Source organism: Acartia tonsa, chromosome 15 (genome assembly GCF_053477335.1).
Source record: "Acartia tonsa isolate MP-2025a chromosome 15, ASM5347733v1, whole genome shotgun sequence".
NCBI classification, from domain to species: Eukaryota; Metazoa; Arthropoda; class Copepoda; order Calanoida; family Acartiidae; genus Acartia; species Acartia tonsa.
In genome coordinates this window covers 2302168-2323465 of record NC_137274.1, presented here as the reverse complement: position 1 = coordinate 2323465, position 21298 = coordinate 2302168, and the positions used below count along the sequence as shown (strand labels likewise).

General features: G+C 33.2%; 2 protein-coding genes across 2 annotated transcripts in view; both read left to right on the top strand.

Moving 5' to 3' along the window:
• Nucleotides 1–21298, top strand: part of LOC145307367 (uncharacterized) — a 181384-nt gene that overhangs the window by 137907 nt on the left and 22179 nt on the right. The window lies entirely within an intron of this gene.
• LOC145307495 (uncharacterized) overlaps nt 1–21298 on the top strand; it is a 44112-nt gene that overhangs the window by 3189 nt on the left and 19625 nt on the right. The window contains exons 5-11 of the mRNA XM_080149950.1: nt 4205–4256; nt 6126–6264; nt 6556–6604; nt 6929–7018; nt 10918–10982; nt 11153–11260; nt 12389–12445. Of these exons, the coding sequence (XP_080006076.1) occupies nt 4205–4256; nt 6126–6264; nt 6556–6604; nt 6929–7018; nt 10918–10982; nt 11153–11260; nt 12389–12445 (560 nt within the window). The remainder of the gene's footprint in view (nt 1–4204; nt 4257–6125; nt 6265–6555; nt 6605–6928; nt 7019–10917; nt 10983–11152; nt 11261–12388; nt 12446–21298) is intronic.

Here is a 21298-nt window from a genome sequence, read left to right as displayed (position 1 = left end):
ACTGCCACAAGTAGAACCACTACCCCAAATTTAAAGCCTTCAGCTTCAATAACAAAAAAGTTCTAGGCATTTCAAAATAGCATTTTATGTACAATGAATATTTTGAAAGATTTCCAATAAAAGAAAAAACAATATTAAATTACGTCGCCTAGACACAAAGTTATAACCTTATCTTTGTCAGAAACTTAGATTATCGGTAAATGATTACATTTTTACAATAAAACACCACATTTCATAGTCAAAATCTATGAAAAAATTCGATTTAAATTCCATTTGTAAACAAAAATCATAGCGGACACAAATAGGGAAACAAATACAAGCTCAGCTGTGATTGGTTGTTAAGCTGATTCAACCTTATGATTGGCTACAGTACACTCGGTACTACGCAATTAAAACTTAATTTTTTTAATGATTTTGATTATAAAAATGGGTATTTTTCTTGTAAAAATATAAGGGGGGGGGGAAGTTTTGCCACTTTTGCGTAATCCGTGATTATTAGGCTAGGTATTGATGTGAGACTATAGGTTATTAGGGATAAAAGTTTAATTTTGGATAGTACTTCACGTATATTTAATCATTTTTTGGATAACCCCACCCCCTAGCCTCCGGGGCTCAAAATCCTCCTAAAAATGAACCTAACCTTAATTTTCTCAAAAACCATTTGACCAATAGGGATGATTTCTTAAACTTAAGCTTTTATGCTTATAAACTAACTTCTAGTTTAGAAGTCATCCCCCTGCAGCCAACCCCTAGCCCTCCGGGGCTCTTAAAAACCCTAAACAATGAACCTAACCTTTATTTTCTCAGAAACTATTCTACCAAGGGAGATGATTTCTTAAACTTAGGTTTATGGTTATAAACTAACTTAAAGTTTAGAAGTCACCCCCCAGCCGCCAACCCCAAGCCCTCCAGGGCTCTTAAAAACCCTAAACAATGAACCTAACCTTTATTTTTTCAGAAACTATTCTACCAAGGGAGATGATTTCTTAAACTTAAGCTTTTATGCTTATAAACTAACTTTTAGTTTAGAAGTCACCCCTCTGCCACCAACCCCTAGCCCTCCGGGGCTAAAAAAAAAACCTAAAAATGAACCTAACCTGAATTTTCTCAGAAATAATTTGATCAATAGGGATGATTTCTTAAACTTGATCTTTCATGGTTATAAACTAACTTTTAGTTTAAATGTCACCCCCTTGCCGTCAACCCCTAACCTTCCGGGGTTAAAAAAAACCTAAAAATGAACCTAAGCTTAATTTTCTCAGAAATCATTTGATCAATAGAGATGATTGCTTAAACTTAAGCTATAATGCTAATAAACTAACTTTTAGTTTAAAAGTCATCCCCCTGCCATCAACCACTAGCACTCCAGGGCTCAAAAAAAACCTAAAAATGAACCTTAACTTAATTTTCTCAGAAACCATTTGATCAATAGAGATTACTAAAGCTTTTATGCTTATAAAATAACTTATTTAAAAGTTCAGATATTTTGGACTAAAGCTTATATGTGTATTTTTTGTTTGGCAGATATATTGTTATAAACTAACTTTTAGTTTAGAAATCACCCATCCCATAGCCACCTTGTGCTAAAAAAAAAACCCAAAAAGTGTACTTAAATTTTTAGGTTTTTTTTTGAGCCCCGGGGGACTAGGCGTTGGCGGCAGGGGGGTGACTTCTAAACTAAAAGTTAGTTTATAACCATAAAAGCTTAAGTTTAAGAAATCATCTCTATTGGTCAAATGGTTTCTGAGAAAATAAAGGTTAGGTTCATTTTTAGGTTTTTTTTCAGCCCTGGAGGGCTAGGGGTTGGCAGCAGGGTGGTGACTTCTAAACTAGAAGTTAGTATATAAGCATATAAGTTTAAGAAATCATCCCTATTGGTCAAATGGTTTCTGAGAAAATTAAAGATAGGTTCATTTTTAAGGTTTTTTTGAGCCCCGGAGGGCTAGGGGTTAGTAACAGGGGGGGGGGGGGTCATTTTAGCATTATAGCTTAAGTTTAAGTTTAACTAAAAGCTTAAGTTTAAGAAATCATCTATTGGTCAAATGGTTTCTAGGAAAATTAAAGTTAGGTTCATTTTTAGGGCTAGAGGTTGGTGGCAGGGGGGTGACTTATAAACTAGAAGTAAGTTTATAAGCATAAAAGCTTAAATTAAAGAAATCATCTCTATTGGTAAAATGGTTTCTGAGAAAATTAAGGTTAGGTTCATTTTTAGGGTTTTTTTTGAACCCCGGAGAGCTAGGGGTTGGCGGTATGGGGTGACTTCTAAAGTAAAAGTTAGTTTATAACCATAAAAGCTTAAGTTTAAGAAATAATCTCTGTGGAGCAAATGGTTTCTGAGAAAATTAAGGTTAGGTTCATTTTTAGGTTTTTTTTAGCCCTGGAGGGCTAGGGGTTGGCGGTAGGGGGATGACTTTTAAACTAAACATTAGTTTAAAACCATAAGAGCTTAAATTTAAGAAATCATCTCTATTATTCAAATGGTTTCTGAGAAAATTAAGGTTAGGTTCATTTTTAGGGGGTTTTTCAGCCCCAGGGGGCTAGGGGTTGGCGGCTGGGGGGTGACTTCTAAACTTTAAGTTAGTTTATAACCATAAACCTAAGTTTAAGAAATCATCTCCCTTGGTAGAATGGTTTCTGAGAAAATAAGGGTTAGGTTCATTTTTAGGGTTTTTAAAAGCCCCAGAGGGCTAGGGGTTGGCTGCAGGGGGATGACTTCTAAACTATAAGTTAGTTTTTATGCATAAAAGCTTAAAGGGAGTGTGAACGTAAAAATTTTTCATCTGATTATCAAATCTTAACATTTACTAAGCACATTTCACTACACTGATCAACCAAAAATGTCCTATTCACAAAAATATCCAGAAATAATGCCTTGATTTTATGGTATTTTGAGAGGGAAAAAGGAAAAAACAGGGAAAATCTAAACGTTTTTGTTTCTTAAATAATGTTTGTAGGGATATTTAACTTGTCATATATAGTTGAAACAATTTACTTACTGTTAAGGATTTATTTTATGCTATAAAATTGCCGATTCGTTTTTTTATAACGTAGTAATTAGGTAATAAAGACATATTTTAAATTCGTATTATTGACAAAAAAATACCTCACTGTCTACAAAGGGTTGAATCTCATAGGTTATATAAAATAATAATATCCTTTTTTATTGTGTTGAACAATAAATAACCCACTTTGGCGAATTAGTTTACACTTTTATCAGACTGTTTATAAAGAAATATTGCGTCTTTATTATTTACAAATTTGTAATTAAAGGTGGGCGAGAGATGGGCCATTTAAAGTTAAATGGATACTAATAAAAAACCTGTTTCAGGCTTTGTTATTGTATTTGGTTTTCAATAAAAAAATATTGCTTATTTTATCAATTTCTATGTAACTATACATTGGATTAAAGCAAGGATTATGTTAAAAGTCAGCTTAACTGTTAGGAAAAATCTAGAACTATGTGAAAAAGTTTAATTTTAGCTATAATGGGAGAAAAAAGCAATTTAATGCACATTTTATATAATACGGAAAATTTCTTCCTTTCCCCGTACCTTATAAAAATCGTCGGAAAAAGCCGTTTTTTAAGCAAACAAAAGCGCGTTTTGCTCTATCTGTGAGATATTATGAATGAGATAATGTTAAGATTTGATATTAAGATGAGAAAAATTTACTTTCACAGTCCCTTTAAGTTTAAGAAATCATCCCTATTGATCAAATGGATTCTGAGAAAATTAAGGTTAGGTTCATTTTTAGGGGGATTTTGAGCCCTGGGGGGCTAGGGGGTGGGGTTATCCAAAAAATGATTAAATATACGTGAAGTACTATCCAAAAGTAAACTTTTATCCCAAATAACCTTTCTCACATCAATACCTAGCCTAATAATCACGGATTACTCGAAAGTGGCAAAACTTCCCCACCCCTTTAGTTACTGGCAACCTAAATTTATGCCAAAAATAAGCTTATAATTTTGTTTCTAGGCCACGTAGTTTAATTTCAAAATTCATAACTTTAGCATTAAAATTCTTTCAAAAGTTTCATTGTATATAAAATGTCATTTTAAAATGCCTAGAACTTTTTTGTTATAGAAACTGAAGGCTTCAAATTTGGGGTATTGGGTCTATTTGTGGCAGTCTTTCAGCAGTCAAAGTGTGGTATTTCTTGCAGGCTTCCTTTCAGTGCCAATATTTAAAATATCTTTTTTTAGGTGCTGGAAAGATGAGAATTTTGATTTTATACAGATCTCTGTCCTTGAGCAGGTTTAGTCAATATTTTGTTTTCTTCAAATGTTACTTAATATTACCTAACTATGGATATTGTCAATCTTGTTAGCAGCAAATAATTCATCTTTGTAATAGACCTTAATGTATATGCAAGTAAAAGATATGTATGATGAATGAAGTGTCTGTATATTGCAAAATTTGACCACTTATATCAATTATTAAAAAGAACTATTGTGAAGTCAGCTTTTAAATCATAAGCTTCTTACAATTTCGAGACCAAATCTGTAGAATTTTTAGACACTGTGATATCAATTGATAAAAATGGTTATATTAAAACTGATTTATTTGTTAAACCTGTCAAAAAATGTTCTTATTTGCTTACATCTTCTTGTCACCCTAGTCATATAACTGAAAATATTCCTTATTCATTAGCTTTGAGATTAAAACGCATTTGCAGTGATAATTTAGATTTTGTAAAACAATTAGATACTTTAAAAGAATTACTTTTGACCCGTGGATACAAACCAAATTACATTTTAAAAGCTTTTGAACGTGTTTCTGTAATTGATAGGTCAACTGCTTTGAAAAAAGTAGAGAAAAAAATTGTAAACCGCCCAATTCTTAGTTTACAATATGATCCACGGTTGCCACATATTTCAAATATTTTGTTTAAATTCTGGAAGGTCATGACACAAAATCCTTTATTAAAAAAGATTTTTCCAGATCCACCGATGGTGTGCTGGACAAAACCAAAAAATTTGAGAGAATTTCTCATAAGAGCAAAGTTGCCAAAAAGTTTAGTTCCTAAAAGACCTTCCAGAAATAAGATAGGTTTTAAACATTGTGGTAATGATTGTATGTTATGTAAATTTTCACCTAAATTTGTTAACAACATTGTATCTTCTGTAACAAAAGAAACTATTCCCATTTTATCTAATTTGACTTGTAATTCGGAAAATATTATATATTGTATAACTTGTACTAAAGATAATGGAACTTGTAAATCTCATCCACAATATATTGGACAAACAGGACGTAAAGCAGTGGATAGATTTAGAGAACACAAAAATTCAATTGAACCAAATTCTGTAAAAACTGTAGGACAACATTTTTCACAAAATGGCCACAACCCTTGTCATTTACAATTTGTTCCTTTTGAGCAACTTAAAAGTAATAATCCTTGGATAAGATTAGCCCGTGAAAAATTTTATATTAGAAAATTTGAACCATTGTTAAATCGTAGAACTTGATTCAAAATGCAGTTGCAATTGTTTTTAAAAAAATATTTTTTTCAAACTATATACCCTTCCCTTTCTCTCTCTTATTACACAGCCAGTTTGACCGCTTCTCCTTCATTTGTTATTTGGTTGTGTTATAGTAAAGATCTAAACAGTAGCTGTGAATTTAAAATTTTATTTTTTATGATATATTTTAACATTTTGACTATTTTTGTATAATTCTTAATGCTTTTTTTTTCATTTATTTATGTTGTTGTTTTCTATTACAGATGCGATTGATAATGAAGATTTTTTTCTTTGAAATATATTTCGTTATGAAGCAGCAGTAGTTACTAATTTATAAATGTTATGGTTGAGATAGATTTATAACTGTTAAAGTTCATAAGCGTGTGCTTTATAAAGAGGGTAGAATAGTTATTTATTGCATCATATTATAAACAGCTTTTCAAGGATATTAAAATGTACAATTATTAGATTAAAATTAGATTTGTTAGACTCCAGATTCCAAAGGTATGAGCTAAAAACTGGTTTTAATATTGTGATTGTACATTCTTAGAAAACTGGATATAATAGAATATAATGCATGGTTTTTCAGTGTGGCTGAGAACTGGTTCTTATCCACCGGATTTTAATCTGTTCAAAATCCAAGCTGGACATATATATTTAGACTTCACCTGGGTTGACACTCGATGATGGATTAGTATATGCTGGTCAAATTCTGAATGGTAAACCTCATGGCTATGGACAAATAATCAACAATAATGGAGAAAAATACTTTGCTGTTTTTGAAAATGGAGTAGAAACTGGTATATTTTAAACTATTTTCAAGTAGTATATTTTTAGCTTAAGTTAGCTCCCCAGAGTTTCATAGCTATGTAGATGCTTAAGTAACAAACATGCATTGAATCTGGCTTCAAATAATGAATCTATACTAAAAAAAGCACAACAAAACTTTTAGTAGTAACTATTTTAGGCAAATTATATTTTAAAGATTATGATGTAAGGGTTCTTTTTTTTGTAATTATCCAACCAAGCAGCCACAAGAGCCATTTAAAAATCAAAATATTTTTGTTTTCAAGCAAAAATAATTTATTTAGCTACAGATGATGAAAGTTTTGATTATGATACTGGAGATAGCATGATCAGGTAATAATCACTCCGCATTTGTGTTAAAACATGTCACCTTGATATCTGATATATAACAAACTTCATTATACAAATGATATTAAAGATAGTACCTACTACTGCTATGTTAGGCACGTGACAATAATAAGAGTACAGGTGCCTTTTCCAATACACAGGCATATTGCCATGTACTTTTTAACTTCCAAACTAATGACTTGAAATTAAAGGGTTAATTGTCAGTTAAATATTACTTTACCTCATTAGAATCACTCATATTTATATATTATACATTACTAAAATATTATCAAAATATAGATTAATAAAGTTAATCTTACAATGCTTTAGGAATGCTAGTTATCGCTGGAAAGATGGCATTATCCATTACCGATTCGTTGACATTCAAAGAGGTGAAGGATATGATGATAGTGAAAGAAGGTAATTAAATTTTAAGACAATAAATTCAAGCTTCTATTTTAGATAAATAGCCTAATTTCCTAGTAAATATTTCGGTGACCTATATAAACACTCTATTTTTTGATTGTCTGTTGCAAATTGCTAGACAATCCATTCTGTATAATTTTTCCCTCCCTTTCTTTGTCAGTAATTCAATGTCATTTCAAATTCATGGCGAACCCCACCTGAAAATGTGTTATGTTAGAAAAAAACCTGTGGAAATGATGAGGTCAGGACAAGCTTCTCCTAAATCAAATTAGTTCCTCATATTAGTTGAAAATTTTCTTGTTCCTTTGGTGATCAAATTTTACTTTTTTCTTTGGAGTACCTTCAACCTAACCTTCTTTACTGTCATTTTGTCATTCATGTTTATCATGCAAAATTGCTCCTATTCCATTAGAATAGACAGATATTGGAGCTTTCTAAATATATTTATAGCTCTAATACTTTTTCTGGTATCTTTTTTCAAAGTATTGATGTAAAATTATTTTTGTTAACAGCAAAAAGGTGAAACTTTGAATTAGATATTTTAGAAAAAAATTAAAGTATTTTCATATATTAAATCTCACTAATATTGCACACAATTAACCAAATTGGACAGTTAAAGGAAGCCTATATGCTAAAAGACTGCCACAAGTAGACCCAATACCCCTAAATTTTAATAATAAAAAAGTTCTAGGCATTTCAAAATGACATTGTATGTACAGTGAAAACTTTGAAAGATTTCCATTTCTCATAATAGAAATTATTAAATTCCATTGCCTAGACACAAAATTATAACCTTATCTTTGTCAGAAAATTAGGTAACTGATTTTATTTTTACTATAAAAACACCACATTTCATAGTCAAAATCTCTAAAAAAATCAGTTTAATTTCTGTTTTTAAGCGTAAAATCATGGTGGAGACAAATGAAACTAATTCAAGCTCAGATGTTATTGGTTCTTGAGCTGTTTCAGTCTTCTGATTGGCTGAAAATACTACAGTACTCTAGGTACAACGCAAGTTTAACTGAAATTAAAAATGAATTTGACTATAAGAATGGGTATTTTTATTGTAAAAATATAATTAGTTACTGGCATTCTAAATTTATGACTAAAATAAGTTTATAATTTTTTTTCTAGGCTATGTAGTTTAATTTTACAATTCTTAACATGAGCAATGAAAATATTTCAAAAGAAGGTGTATTAACTTTTTTGCTTTTTATTTAAGATAGCTAGCCGGTGCTTTTAGTAAGTAGTAGTTGTAAAATTTTTCATAGAATTCAGATATGCAATCGGTTTTTTTGTAGACCTCTTATTTTTTAATTAATTTAAGTTTTTTCAAAAAATAATTAAGTCGGTTTTAAGGTACTAAAACGCAACAAAATAAATAGTAAGATCTTTAATTTGACACCTTACTTTTAAAATTCTGTTTAGTAATTATTGAAAAAATCTATTTTTTTAACCTCGGTTTAATAAAAACTTTAAACCTTAATATTTTCTCAAACAGACATAAAAAATATGGGTTCATATATACCTTTAGAATCAGAAAAATATTACGAATCCATTCTAAGAAAAATAAAAGAAGAAAATGGCCAGTATAAACAAAAATAGTAAGATCTTTAATTTGACACCTTACTTTTAAAATTCTGTTTAGTAATTATTGAAAAAATCTATTTTTTTAACCTCGGTTTAATAAAAACTTTAAACCTTAATATTTTCTCAAACAGACATAAAAACATGGGTTCATATATACCTTTAGAATCAGAAAAATATTACGAATCCATTCTAAGCAAAATTAAAAAAAAGTAAAAACTTAAAAATTAAAAATGGCCTAAAGTATGATATTTTTACAGGCAACACTTAATTGTAACTATTAAACTAGCCAATCAAAAATCTCTAAAATTGACGAATCAAAACTTAACCAATAGAATTGACAAAAAAAAGGATAATGTTCAAACAATATATAAAATAGATACTACAATAAAAATAGTGATACTTACATAACATGTAAAGAATGAAATATTATGAACAAGTATGCTTCAGTCTGTTTATAAACTTAAAAACAATGCAGTTAAAATGCATTATTGTTTCTTGTGTTTAAAAAATATCTGTTACAGTGTATGTACATTTGTTTAGGTTTTGTTCAGGTTTTGTTCAGGTTTTATTCAAGTCAACCCTTTAAAGCCGAAAATTATGATTCTTAAAATAAACTTATTTTTTTATTATAGTTTTATAAAACCTTTTCAATTTTGCTTAGAATAGATTCGTAATATTTTTCTGATTCTAAAGGTATATATGAACCCATATTTTTTATGTCTGTTTGAGAAAATATTTAGGTTTAAAGTTTTTATTAAACCGAGGTTAAAAAAATAGATTTTTTCAATAATTACTAAACAGAATTTTAAAAGTAAGGTGTCAAATTAAAGATCTTACTATTTTTGTTCATACTGGCCATTTTCTTCTTTTATTTTGTTGCGTTTTAGTACCTTAAAACCGACTTAATAATTTTTTGAAAAAACTTAAATTACTTAAAAAATAAGAGGTCTACAAAAAAAAACGATTACATATCTGAATTCTATGAAAAATTTTACATCTACTACTTACTAAAAGCACTGGCTAGCTATCTTAAATAAAAAGCAAAAAAGTTAATACACCTTCTTTGTACATTTTAAATACCTACACCTTTTTTGTTATTAAAGCTGAAGGTTTCAATTTTGGGGTATTGGGTCTACTTGTGGCAGTCTTTCAGCAGTTAGATCTGTGTATTTATTGAAGGCTTCCTTAAAGGTGCCTTAAACTATCTAAATTTAATGGACAGTCCAAATATATTCTTTTAAAGACACTATAAGCCAAGAAGAGCATGCTGAAATGATTTTTGAAAGTGCTAAAGAAAAAAATACCTTGTGTTTTTTAATTGACTTTAGCAAGGACTTTAAGAACAGATAAGCTGTGAAATGTTGTCACTTTGTAATAAAAAAGCCAATAAAACAACAATCTAAAATTATAAACAAAATAGAAGAATCTTAAGTATTTCCAAGTAGATTAAAACTTAAACAACTTATTCTTGTTTATTTTTTTCTAATAATATTTGAATAGGACTTGGTAATTAAAGTAGACATGTAATAAAAGTAGCAATTTAATCTTAGACCATTGTTTTGTTAAAAGCACAACATTATAAACCATTACTGAGGTTTTAAATTAAAAATATAAAATTATTTTGAAATATGAGTTTTTGTACCTTAAAAACATTTTAAATTTTAAAAATGCATTAATAGGCAATTTTTAATTATAATTGGATTAGATTTAGCATTCTACTGGCTTTGTATTTCGATTTCCATTGAATGTAGATAGTTTTAGGCACTTCAGCAGTCCAATTTGGTCAATTAGGAGCAATATTAAAGATATATTAAAGATACCTTTATTTTTCTCTAAAATATCTTATTTTATTGTTCACCTTTTTGCCTTTAAGATGATTTGAAAGAAATAGTTTGAAATAAAATATCTAAAACTTACCAGAGCTAGAAAAATGTTAGAGACCATTTTGGAAAGCTCCAATATCTGTCTATTCTACTGGAAAAGACAAATAAAAAATGAAGGAGGTTAGGTTAAAGGTATTACAAAGAAAAAAAATATTCATTTTTCACTGAAAGTAATTCAAAAATTTGATAGAACTAATTCAAATTAGGAAAAGCTAGTTCTGAACTCATTTTAAGGTCCCAGTACACTAGTTGAAAACTTGCTCCTCATGGGGTTTTTCTAACTTAATAGGTGTCCAGGTGCAATGGCAAATTTGATTTACATTTCTGCTATCTATAGTCAGAGATTTTTTATATCATTCAAGGTGTCTTTAGTTATTTAATATTAGTATTTCTTTGGATTCAAATTGATGTTAAATTTAGGTTTTTAGAAACTCAGAAAATAATAATCCGAATGCAAATGCAACTACTGGAGTCACAACTTTCAGGTATTTTTTTTTCATTTTATTATTAAACAGAAATGTTTCATGTTTCTAATTTGTCCATGATTGATTTAAATTGTAAAATAACCCCAAAAATCAATCACATTTCCCACCCCCTTCTCATGATCAAGCAAAAACTGGATGGTAGCCTATGTTAATCTATTAATTCACTTAAGGTTGTATCAGATTTATTGATCTGGATGATAATCCAGATCCTAAACTTTTTAATGGACAAGAATTGCACATTACAAAATGGAATTTATATCGATGCCATGCAACAATAGGTATTACTTTGAGAATTTTTTTATCTTGAGGAATTACATCTTCCTTATATCTATTGTAAAATACCAAGAACAGTACAGTTTGTCTTTATCAGAATCTCTCTGTAAATCATCAATGAATATTGTAAACAATATTACTCCCAAAATTGAAATATTAATGTTATGTAATTTAGACCAAGATTCTTCAACTTATTTCTGGTTTCTTTCACTCAGATTGCTTTTACCTTGTATACCAGCATTATGAACCCTTTATGGTTGGGACCCTTGCTTCACCTTAATTAATCCCCCCCCCCCCTTATATCTCAGCTTCTTATAGAGTGAGAGAGCTAAAGTGAGACATAAGTCAAATTTCACTTCCTTAACACTTTTATCTTAAATTTAATTTTAAGTTCCTTTTTCACTTAAAATTTAAAAGAGCTGTAATTTCCTTATTTTTAAATCTACAAGAAGCATTTTTGTATAAAATGTTTATTTTTATGTAAAGCTGCCACTGCTTGCTTAAATTTAAAATTTGACATCTCTAAGGAAAATATTGCGGTCACAAATGTCTGGAGATTTCTGGATTTCTAAAATTCTCTTGACCACCTGAATTTCATATACTAATATACATATATCCTAAGTTCTACTTAGGATAGTTTAGAATTTTGGTAACCTTGTTTAAGTCAAAAAAATATTTTGTCCTGTGTCCGCCATGATAAAGATATTCAAAAATGTGCCATACCGCATTTGTAAAGTCACTTAGTTATGAACCTCTAACTTTCACACACAGAAAATGAGATAGAAAAAACCAGAGGGGGTGCGTTCTACGCCCCTCCCCCCTCTTCAACTGTTAATGTAAAGTATATCATGAGCAATATAATCAAAAGCTTTCACTGCATTAATTAAGGAATACTCTGACAACATTATCTCCATGATTTGAAGATTTATTGATATCAATCAATTATTATAAGAATTGCATTGTTAGTGACCTATCTTTGAGAAACCTGAACCAATCTTTATCAAAGAAATCATTAGCATACAAAAAATACAATACCCTTCTACAAAATATTTTTCAAAATAGAATTTTCAGTTTTTACAAATTAAAAATTTTATCATTTTACGTAACTTATTTAACTTATCCAAATTTTTCAGGATCAAAATCTCCATCAACACTAAATCTTGGCCCTGTGTGGTGCTATACTGATAATGGTATACTTTTGATAGAATTTTCATTATTCTGTACCTAATATTTTGGGATATGATTGCAGCTTTAAGTCATCAAAACGCATTTTTTAAAGACTTACATTTAGATTAACTAGAGTTATATATGATATTGATACTCCCTACCCTAAACAATCAGGGCCACCTCAGTCTCATTTTATTTCTAGGCACCAAACAGTCCCAAGATTAAATGACTTTTAAATTTTCTAATTTGTGATTGAGGAAAATTGATTTCATATCAAAATTTTAACTAGAGTGGTCACAGTGACTGATTAAAGTTACCTATTTGTCATAAATATGTAATATATCTGTAAGTTTAAAGTTTGAGTCTGTATGTTGAATAGAATAATAATAAGAGAGGTGGGTGAAAATGCCCCCCCCCCCTCAGATTTATTAGGGTTAAAGACAACTGGAAAGATTGCAGGCATGATTTGAAATGAGATCAAATTTTCAATTTATTCTAGTGCATTATGAATAATTGGAATTTGCATACCCCCTAATAGATCTAAACTATCATTTCTTGTTTCATTGGCCAAATCAATTTTGCAGTATCAGTACGTCTTTTTGCAATCTCTGCTATTTTAAAATCTGAATAAAACTTGTCTGCAAAATGAGATCTCATAGAGGGTACCTTGATAGTAAATAAGAGGTGCCAGGAGATCTCGTGATAATTGAGCTACTAGGCTACCAAGCAAGGTAGTACTTTAAGATGCCTTAGTGGGAGCCTTGCAAAGTTTCAGATCAATATCTCAAAACCCTCATTGCCTTGGAACTGGGACTTGGAATCCTGCCCTCAGGGCCTGCTAGGAAGGGTAAAATGGTTACATTTTGTTGTAAGCAATCAGTTTAAACATTATAAACATTCTCCCCATCATCAATAGACTTGATTAGAACCATTAATTCATCATTCTAAGACAACTTTTTTTTCATTCAAAAATCATCCTTCGTTACCTCCTTCTCAACTTTTTCAGATGGGGATAAAATTTTGTTTTGTCTTGGATTATGGTATTTATCAAGCCAACTATGTCCAGGGAGAACTTGTATAAGGTTTAAAGTGGTCAACTTCAGCAAAACATTTAATATCTAACCCTTATAATCTGGTCAGCTTGCAGGGGACACACTGAGAGGGTCTCACCAAAAGTTGTTTCAACGCCTTGTTAGTTCAGATATCAAGCCAGCATGCTAAGAACAGCACTTATAGATACCTAAGTGGGACACTGTTGAGGTTTCACTTTGATATCTTAACTGTAGGTCCACTTATAGCTTGCCTAAGTCAAACTAAAACTCAAATCTGATATTAAATGCTCCAACCTCACTGTGGGCTAGAATTGAATCAAGACAAAAGTAAGTGCCGAGCCCTGGGACCTATGTATGGTGAAAAAAGACATAAAACTATGATGATTCCAGGTAAAACCAAAATATTTCAGCGGGGGCTTTTTGAGAAAATTAGATTTGAAAATTTCAAGTTCAATTTTCACTCCCTAGGAGATGCCGCATAATCATGACAAGAAAAGCAAATATTATTTATTTTAAATTTTGAACAACTTTGCTTTTATAAAGTTCTCCATAAAACTACTCCTGAAGGGAGTTATTAAATGGCCATTTATATCACTTGCTTTGCAAAGGTCACAAAAATTCAGCCTAAAATAAATCATACATAGAGAGGTTTTAAGAAGGACTTCATAAAAGCAAAGTTGTTCAAAATTTAAAATAAATAATATTTGTTTTTCTTGTCATGATTATGCGGCAACTCCTAGCGGGTGAAAATTGAACTTGAAATTTTCAAATCTAATTTTCTCAAAAAGCCCCCGCTGAAATATTTTGGTTTTACCTGGAATCATCATGGTTTTATGTCTATTTTCACCATACATAGGTCCCAGGGCTCGGCACTTACTTTTGTCTTGATTCAATTCTAGCCCACAGTGACCTGTTATCTCAGCTAATAAGTTTGGACTTTCAATAAAAGAGCTACTCTTTAGTTTACAAGTTCATCCATCTTTGTACATAATTTATTTTGGTTGATTTGTCAACTGTTTATTTGTGTTTCAAATAAAGGAGATCATGAATATGTCTTTATACAAAGTGAATATTGTTTCAGTACAACGGCATTTGCCTGGCCGTGTACAAGATCTTTTAGTACAGACGTACTAAACCTGCTACTTCCCACATGAGCAAAACCAGCGTAGTTACTAATACAATTTATTGTATGAAAACGGTCACGCTGAAATAAAAATAACAAAATTAATAATCAAATATTAAAATGTTAAATACATCATAAAGAAAATAAATCTTGTAAAAGAAAATAATCTTTTTCATTTGGGAATAATCGTCTTTTCCTTATAAAAGGTTTCGTGATTTCGAATTTACATTTCAAAATGTATAAGAGAAATTAGGGTTATTTTTGCTTAAAATTAAATCAAAACTAAATGCGAGTTTGTAATTCATGGATAAAATCATCATAGACTACTATTAAAATATTCTGGTACAAAAATAAATTAATTACTTGGTCTAATTTTAATGAAAATAAAGAAATTAATTTGCCGTCTTTTAAAAATCATTCCACACAATTGAAATGCTTAAAGAAAGAATTCTTACCGAGTTCATTGAACATGTCAAGCCGGGAAGCACTCAAAGGTATTTTTCAGTACGGATAACACCACATTTTTGACTATACATGGGTTTTTATCACACAGATATTCCGCACATCTTGAAAGAAAGAATTAAGATGGCTACGCTAGCTTTGTTTATGTTTGGTTGCGCAAGTGTTATTATGAATGCCGTGTTCAATTATGAACTTTTTGAAAATAGGCGCTTTCTCAACTGCCAATAATGATAAGGAAAACAAAAAGGATAAAGGTTCGAGTTCACAAACGTAACATACTATTATACTACCGATACACACCCGCCTGTAAGTGGGGAATCAAACATAACACCATTCAATTTTCAACTTTGTGTGCAGACAGTGTCCACAAAAGTCACAATTCAAAACCACATAAATTACATGAGTTTAAATTTTGGCCTTAATGGCCTCAAATTTGCTAGTAAAATATTCACGAATACTCGTACTAACACAAATTGACACAATTCCACAAATATGTAGGAATAAAGGAATAGGAGATAAACCATTCTTCATTGAAAGCTTACACATTCACTACTCACTTCTCATGGTTTCACAATTTTCAAAATAAATAAAATAGTTATTTGAATTTGTTAGACCATGTAATGTGATACATAATAATAACTTAAAATAAGTACCCAAACTTTATATTAGGTACCTAATCATCAATAACGATAATAATAATATTCTAATGTTAGAATAAACCTTAATGCTAAACATAATATGCATTAAAATCATCAAAATAATTCATTCAAATCTTTTAATAAAAGAGAGAATAATTACTAAAAAAAAATTCTTTTCAAACAAGTCTTTTTTGCTAAAAGAAAAGTGAAAATGCATACGTGAAAATCTTTCTTCGATCAAATCTTTATGTAAAAGATAGACAAGAAAATAATCCTTAATTCTAGATAAACAGAATAATCAAATAAAATAAAATTATCCTTAATCTAAACATATCATCAAAATAAAATATCCTTAAGTCTAAGAACATAAAAAACAACTGTATTAATTCATCAATTAAAACATTAAAATGAAATAAAATTTGCATTTTGCATATGCGAATCTTAAATTAAGCTCAAAATAAAAGAAAAGTCTCAAAAAGTGTTTATTTGGCAATTTCTCTTTGGCTGAATAGATAATAAGCTTTTCCTTGTACTTATTTATACAGTCTTTAAAATTAAGAGTAATCGGGGCCTCAGTTCAACCTGAACCTCGAAAGATTGCAGATCAAACCAACGCACTACAATTATAAAAATGCCTCTCATGCTACTAATGTTTATGGTTATCTTTGTTTCTTTTTTTTTTTGTGTAACCGTGAACAGGATTCTTGGCGCGGGGCTCAATTCACGAACATTTCTGAAACAAATAGAATGAAAGTGTTCTAAAATTAAAATCATCAATAAAAGAAATCAAAGAAACTACTAAAGAATCTTGAATTATCAGATATTTCTTAAGCTTTAGTTTTGCTGTTATCCAAGGTGTTCGGCCATGGAAACAGAGCTGGAACACCCTGGATAGCAGTTTCATTAGGCTAACTCATCGAAATAAATCAACGAATCAAAGTAAATCTGCTGTGTTCATGAAAATTACTGCTTTTTTGTTTTAGGTAAATCTTCAGAACGAAAAAATAAATAATCTTAATATATAGTTAATATTAAATTATTTGTTGTGCATGTAATATAAAGAAAATATTTTTTAAAATGATTAAATGTGTTTCATTTCTTATTCTTATCTATATATATCATATTTTATGTTGTCAAACAAGGAACGCGAAAATAATGCTTCGCGTCTAAAATAAAAAAATACGTACCTAAGATTTTTTACGCGAAAAAATCCCAGGTCCCGATCAAATAAAATCCGTAAAGAAAACTTGTGTATTCGATTAGAAAACTTTAGTTTTGTGCATTGGAAATAAAATCTTGAGCTCATTTATAAGTTTAAACGAAATTGTAAAGAAATTTGCGTTAAATTATAAATCTAAAAAAATATACAATTGTTGAAAGTCGAAATAATACGCGAAAAGAACGATACCAATAAAATACTTAATCGTCTTGGGGTTCATCTTGGGGTAGGTTTACTTTCAACAATCGTCTTGCGGAAATCTCGTTATCCGTGGCATCAACATCATCAGACAGTTTAAAACGGGCAACAACTGTACGGCCACCACCACGAACATCTTGAACTCTACCCAGGCGGTACTTCTTCACCAAATTGGTGCAACCATCAACAAGAACAACATCTCCAACGCTTAGCGGAACTTGATTACGTCTCCACTTTACGGTGCGCAACAACTCTGGCAACAGCTGTTGCTTGTAGACTTCATGGAACTGTCTAGTCAGCTCCTCCAAATGGTTCAAACGACGTGTGATTTTATCTCTGGAACCTGTTTCAAACGAGCAAATCCCGTCGTTAACTCTGCCACCCAACAGATCAGCAGGGGATATGATTCTCCACGTGTTAACATCATTCCCTTGTGTGGCATAACTCAAAGGTTTAGAATTTAAAATTCTAGCAGTCTCAGCTGTCAGCAACAACAACTCATTGTGATTAACAACTGCTCCACTCAGCTTCTTGTTAAGAACACGCTTGACCATGGCAACCTGGCGCTCAACGCTTCCAACGTACGAATGAGCGCCAGTTGGCACAAGGTGCCACTCAAAGCTCACATCAGACTTCTTCATAACTTCATCAAGGATTCTCTTTGTGCCAAGGAAGTTGGTGCCGCGGTCTGTAGTAACAACTCTGGGCATATTGTACAATGCTTGAAGCTTTCTGAGGCCAATAATGACAGCCTCAGTACTGTAATTCATCAGTACATCAATAAAAACTGCTTGTGTAAAGCGACAACAAGTAATCAACAACCATACCTTGTACTTGGCTGGATTCTTTCTGGTACGAACTGCAGGCCTCTTAACTTCCATCGGTCCCACCAGGTCGAGGTGGGCATGGTAGAAGGGAACCGAAGATTCTAACCTGTCAGGTAGGACGTCTGCCATAGTTGGGGCTGAACGTCATGCATACTCTAGACAACTGGAACATGATTTAACAACCTTCATAGCTTCAAGGCGGCCACGTGAAATCCAAGCATACCTGCGACTTTGTGCCAAAGTCTTTCTGTGGCCGGCATGGCCAAGTTCATCGTGGGCTTGCTGCAGGAACAATCTGGCCAAATTATTGTGACGATCAATCAAAATAAGACCAGGGGAATCCTTAAACAACTTCTTCTCTCCCTCAGCTGTTGCCTCCAAGGCCTTGTCCCCACGGGACTTCATCTTGAGGACTCTAAACTTACGAACAGGATAGTAACCGTCATTACCAACGATAGGCCAGTACACCTCTGTCTCGTGATAAAACGGTTGCAGACTATCAAATCTGCCTTCAGCTTCCATAATCATCTCTTTTTCCTGGTTGTATGATGCCAGGAATAAATCACATACAATATCTAGGTATGTAATTGAAAAAGTGTGGCTGTCATAAAACTTTGAATCATCTATCCGCTCTTGTCCGGCCAGAACCGAAACTCCCGTCGGCTCTTGTCCGGCCGGAACCGAATCACAGATCGGCTCTTGTCCAGCCGGAACTGAAACTCCCGTCTGCTCTTGTCCGGCTGGAACCGAATCATTCATCGGCTCTTGCCTGGCTGGAACTCGTTTCTTGACAAGCAACAATTTAAAAAGATTGGCAGCTTTGAACACTGCCTGCATGGTTTTACGAGCCTGCCTGTAGGTACGACGTGCCAATGTTCTCCAGAAATCAGTATCTACTACCTGGATAGACATGCACTTAAGTTTGACCATCCGTTGATTCATCTCAGCTTCAGGGATGGGATGGTTTACCTCACCCGCTGTCTTTACAGGCCATTGGTCCTGCTCTAAGCGTAGCCATCCAGGTCCATCCTGGTACCTGGATCCAGGTAAAACATCTTGAATTGTACAGGCGCCTCTAGTGGCAAGATCTGCCACGTTCTCATCAGTGGGAAGCCAGCGCCAATCTTCTGGACGGGTCAGCTGTTGGATCTCACTCACACGGTGACTGTTGACTATGTTTAACATTACAGATTCAATAACAATTTGCGATATTGCGCAGGTGCTGTCACTAAAAAACATCTTGCCTGCAATGCCAAACGGCAGGGCACGGACAATTGTGTCCGCCAGTCTTGCCACAATTAAGCATGACAATAACTCTAGTCTTGGGATAGACTCAATCTTGACAGGAGCCACTCGACTTTTGCCGCTACACAAAATCACTTCATAGCCTCTGGCCGTTGGCCAACGTAAATAGACAATGGCTGCGTAGGCTGAACTTGAAGCGTCACAGAAACCAATGATGGTTGGGAGCCCCAATGGCTCATCAGGAACTAAAGAACGTTGAAATGGCACTTCTCCAAGTTTAGCTCTGTCTGCCAAGCTGTCCACAAAATCATCTCTCAACCTTGCAGGTACATGCTCATCCCAAGACACTCCACTTATGCAGACCTCCCGAAGAATAAGCTTAGACTTCAGGAGCAATGGACACATGAGGCCCAAGGGGTCGTACAACTGTTGTACGACCCGCCAAATCTCTCTCTTCGTTATACATTCTGGCATGGCTCTCCATAAATCCAACAGGTCTAGGTCCTCCAGCAACTTGCGGCCTTTCACCTTGGCGCCATGATTCACCCGAGCAGGTAGGGTCAGAACATCTTCTCTGGGGGCCCATTGAATACCCAATACCTTGACAGGATCAATATCAGCTCCAGAATAAATAACTGATTTAAATCTGAAGTTTCCAGGTTCAATCATCTCCTTCAACTCCTCAACCATTTTGACAGCTTCTGGCTTGCTATTGTGGCCGCCAGTATGGTCGTCAATATATGTGCACTGCTCCAGCTTGATAGCTGGAGCATCCTGGTGAAGCACAAACTTGGATCTGGCAGGTTGTTGCTCACTTCTCCACAGGTCTTGCTTCGCAACTACCTCTGCTCCCTTCACGTATTCAGATCCATAAACATCATGTACATCTTGGCGGCTGCGCCCTCCGAAAATCTGTGCTGTAAGTCTCAGGGCTGTCACGGCGAAATCGCCGGCCAATTTCTCCCCGAAGTTAATTTTTTTGGTCAAATAAACTTCGGGGTCAGCATGCTCATTCTCTGCAAACCACACTCTCTTCAGCTGCGAATCTTCATACGTTGCCGCCAAAGAATTGTAGAATTTACACACATCACAAACACAAGCACATTTGTAACCTCTGAACCGAATAAGATTGTGAAACAATGTGTAGGTAGGTTGTGGGCCATCCATCATTATATGATTTAAACTTGTTCCATTGCAGGTCAAGCTAGAATTTGCGCAGATCCTCAACGGGGTAGAAATGCTGTCCTTGAAGGCCGACACCAAAGAATTATAATAAACTGCACCTTCATAGGCTAAATCTTGTGGCGTTGCTTTGACGTAAACACCTCTGGACACCGCTTCTTTGAACACTTTGCAAAAAACTTCATAATCACCATTTTTTATCATGCGCCGGCGATCATGTAGCGCTATATTATACGCCTGCCGCGAATTGTTCGGCAGCGTATTTGTTGGCAGCCGATATGGGTAAGCTGCCGTCCACTCCTTCTTCACAAGATCCAATGTTAAACCTTCTTTAATTAGATCCTGTTTTCTCTGATCAACGGCTGACTTGCCTGACGCAAGTGCCAAGCAGTGCCTGCAGCCTGTGCAACCATTGCACAGCCGCGGCGGCTGTACTCCTAACGACTCCGAGGATAGGAAGTCCATCGCTGCAACTTCCAACTTAGTAACTTTACAAATAACAGGCTTACTAACAGGCTTTCCATCGACAGAAACAACAAGGAAACCTGTTCCAAAAATGCTGCGGTATAATCTTGACTCGCCGATGAGTTTATCCGCCGCTGGGCGTGTCCAATTGTGTGAACAACAGCTGCCTCCATAACATGCTTGTTCTTGTTGCGGTCAACTAAGCAGAGCTTGACCGTTGGACATGACTGAACCTTGCCATCAGCCATCGAAATAGTAGCTACACGTCCAGTAGAGGGCAACTGCAACTTCTTGGCAATAGACTGTGTAACCATGGTGAGGTTGGCACCTGTGTCCCACATCCCGGACACAGGCACCTTCCTCTTGTAGACATCCAGGGCGTCCAGCTTCTGGAGCATCAACATGTAATTGTTCTCACCCAAAAACAGCTGAAACCTGGGCGACGGACTCGTGAAGTAATGAATT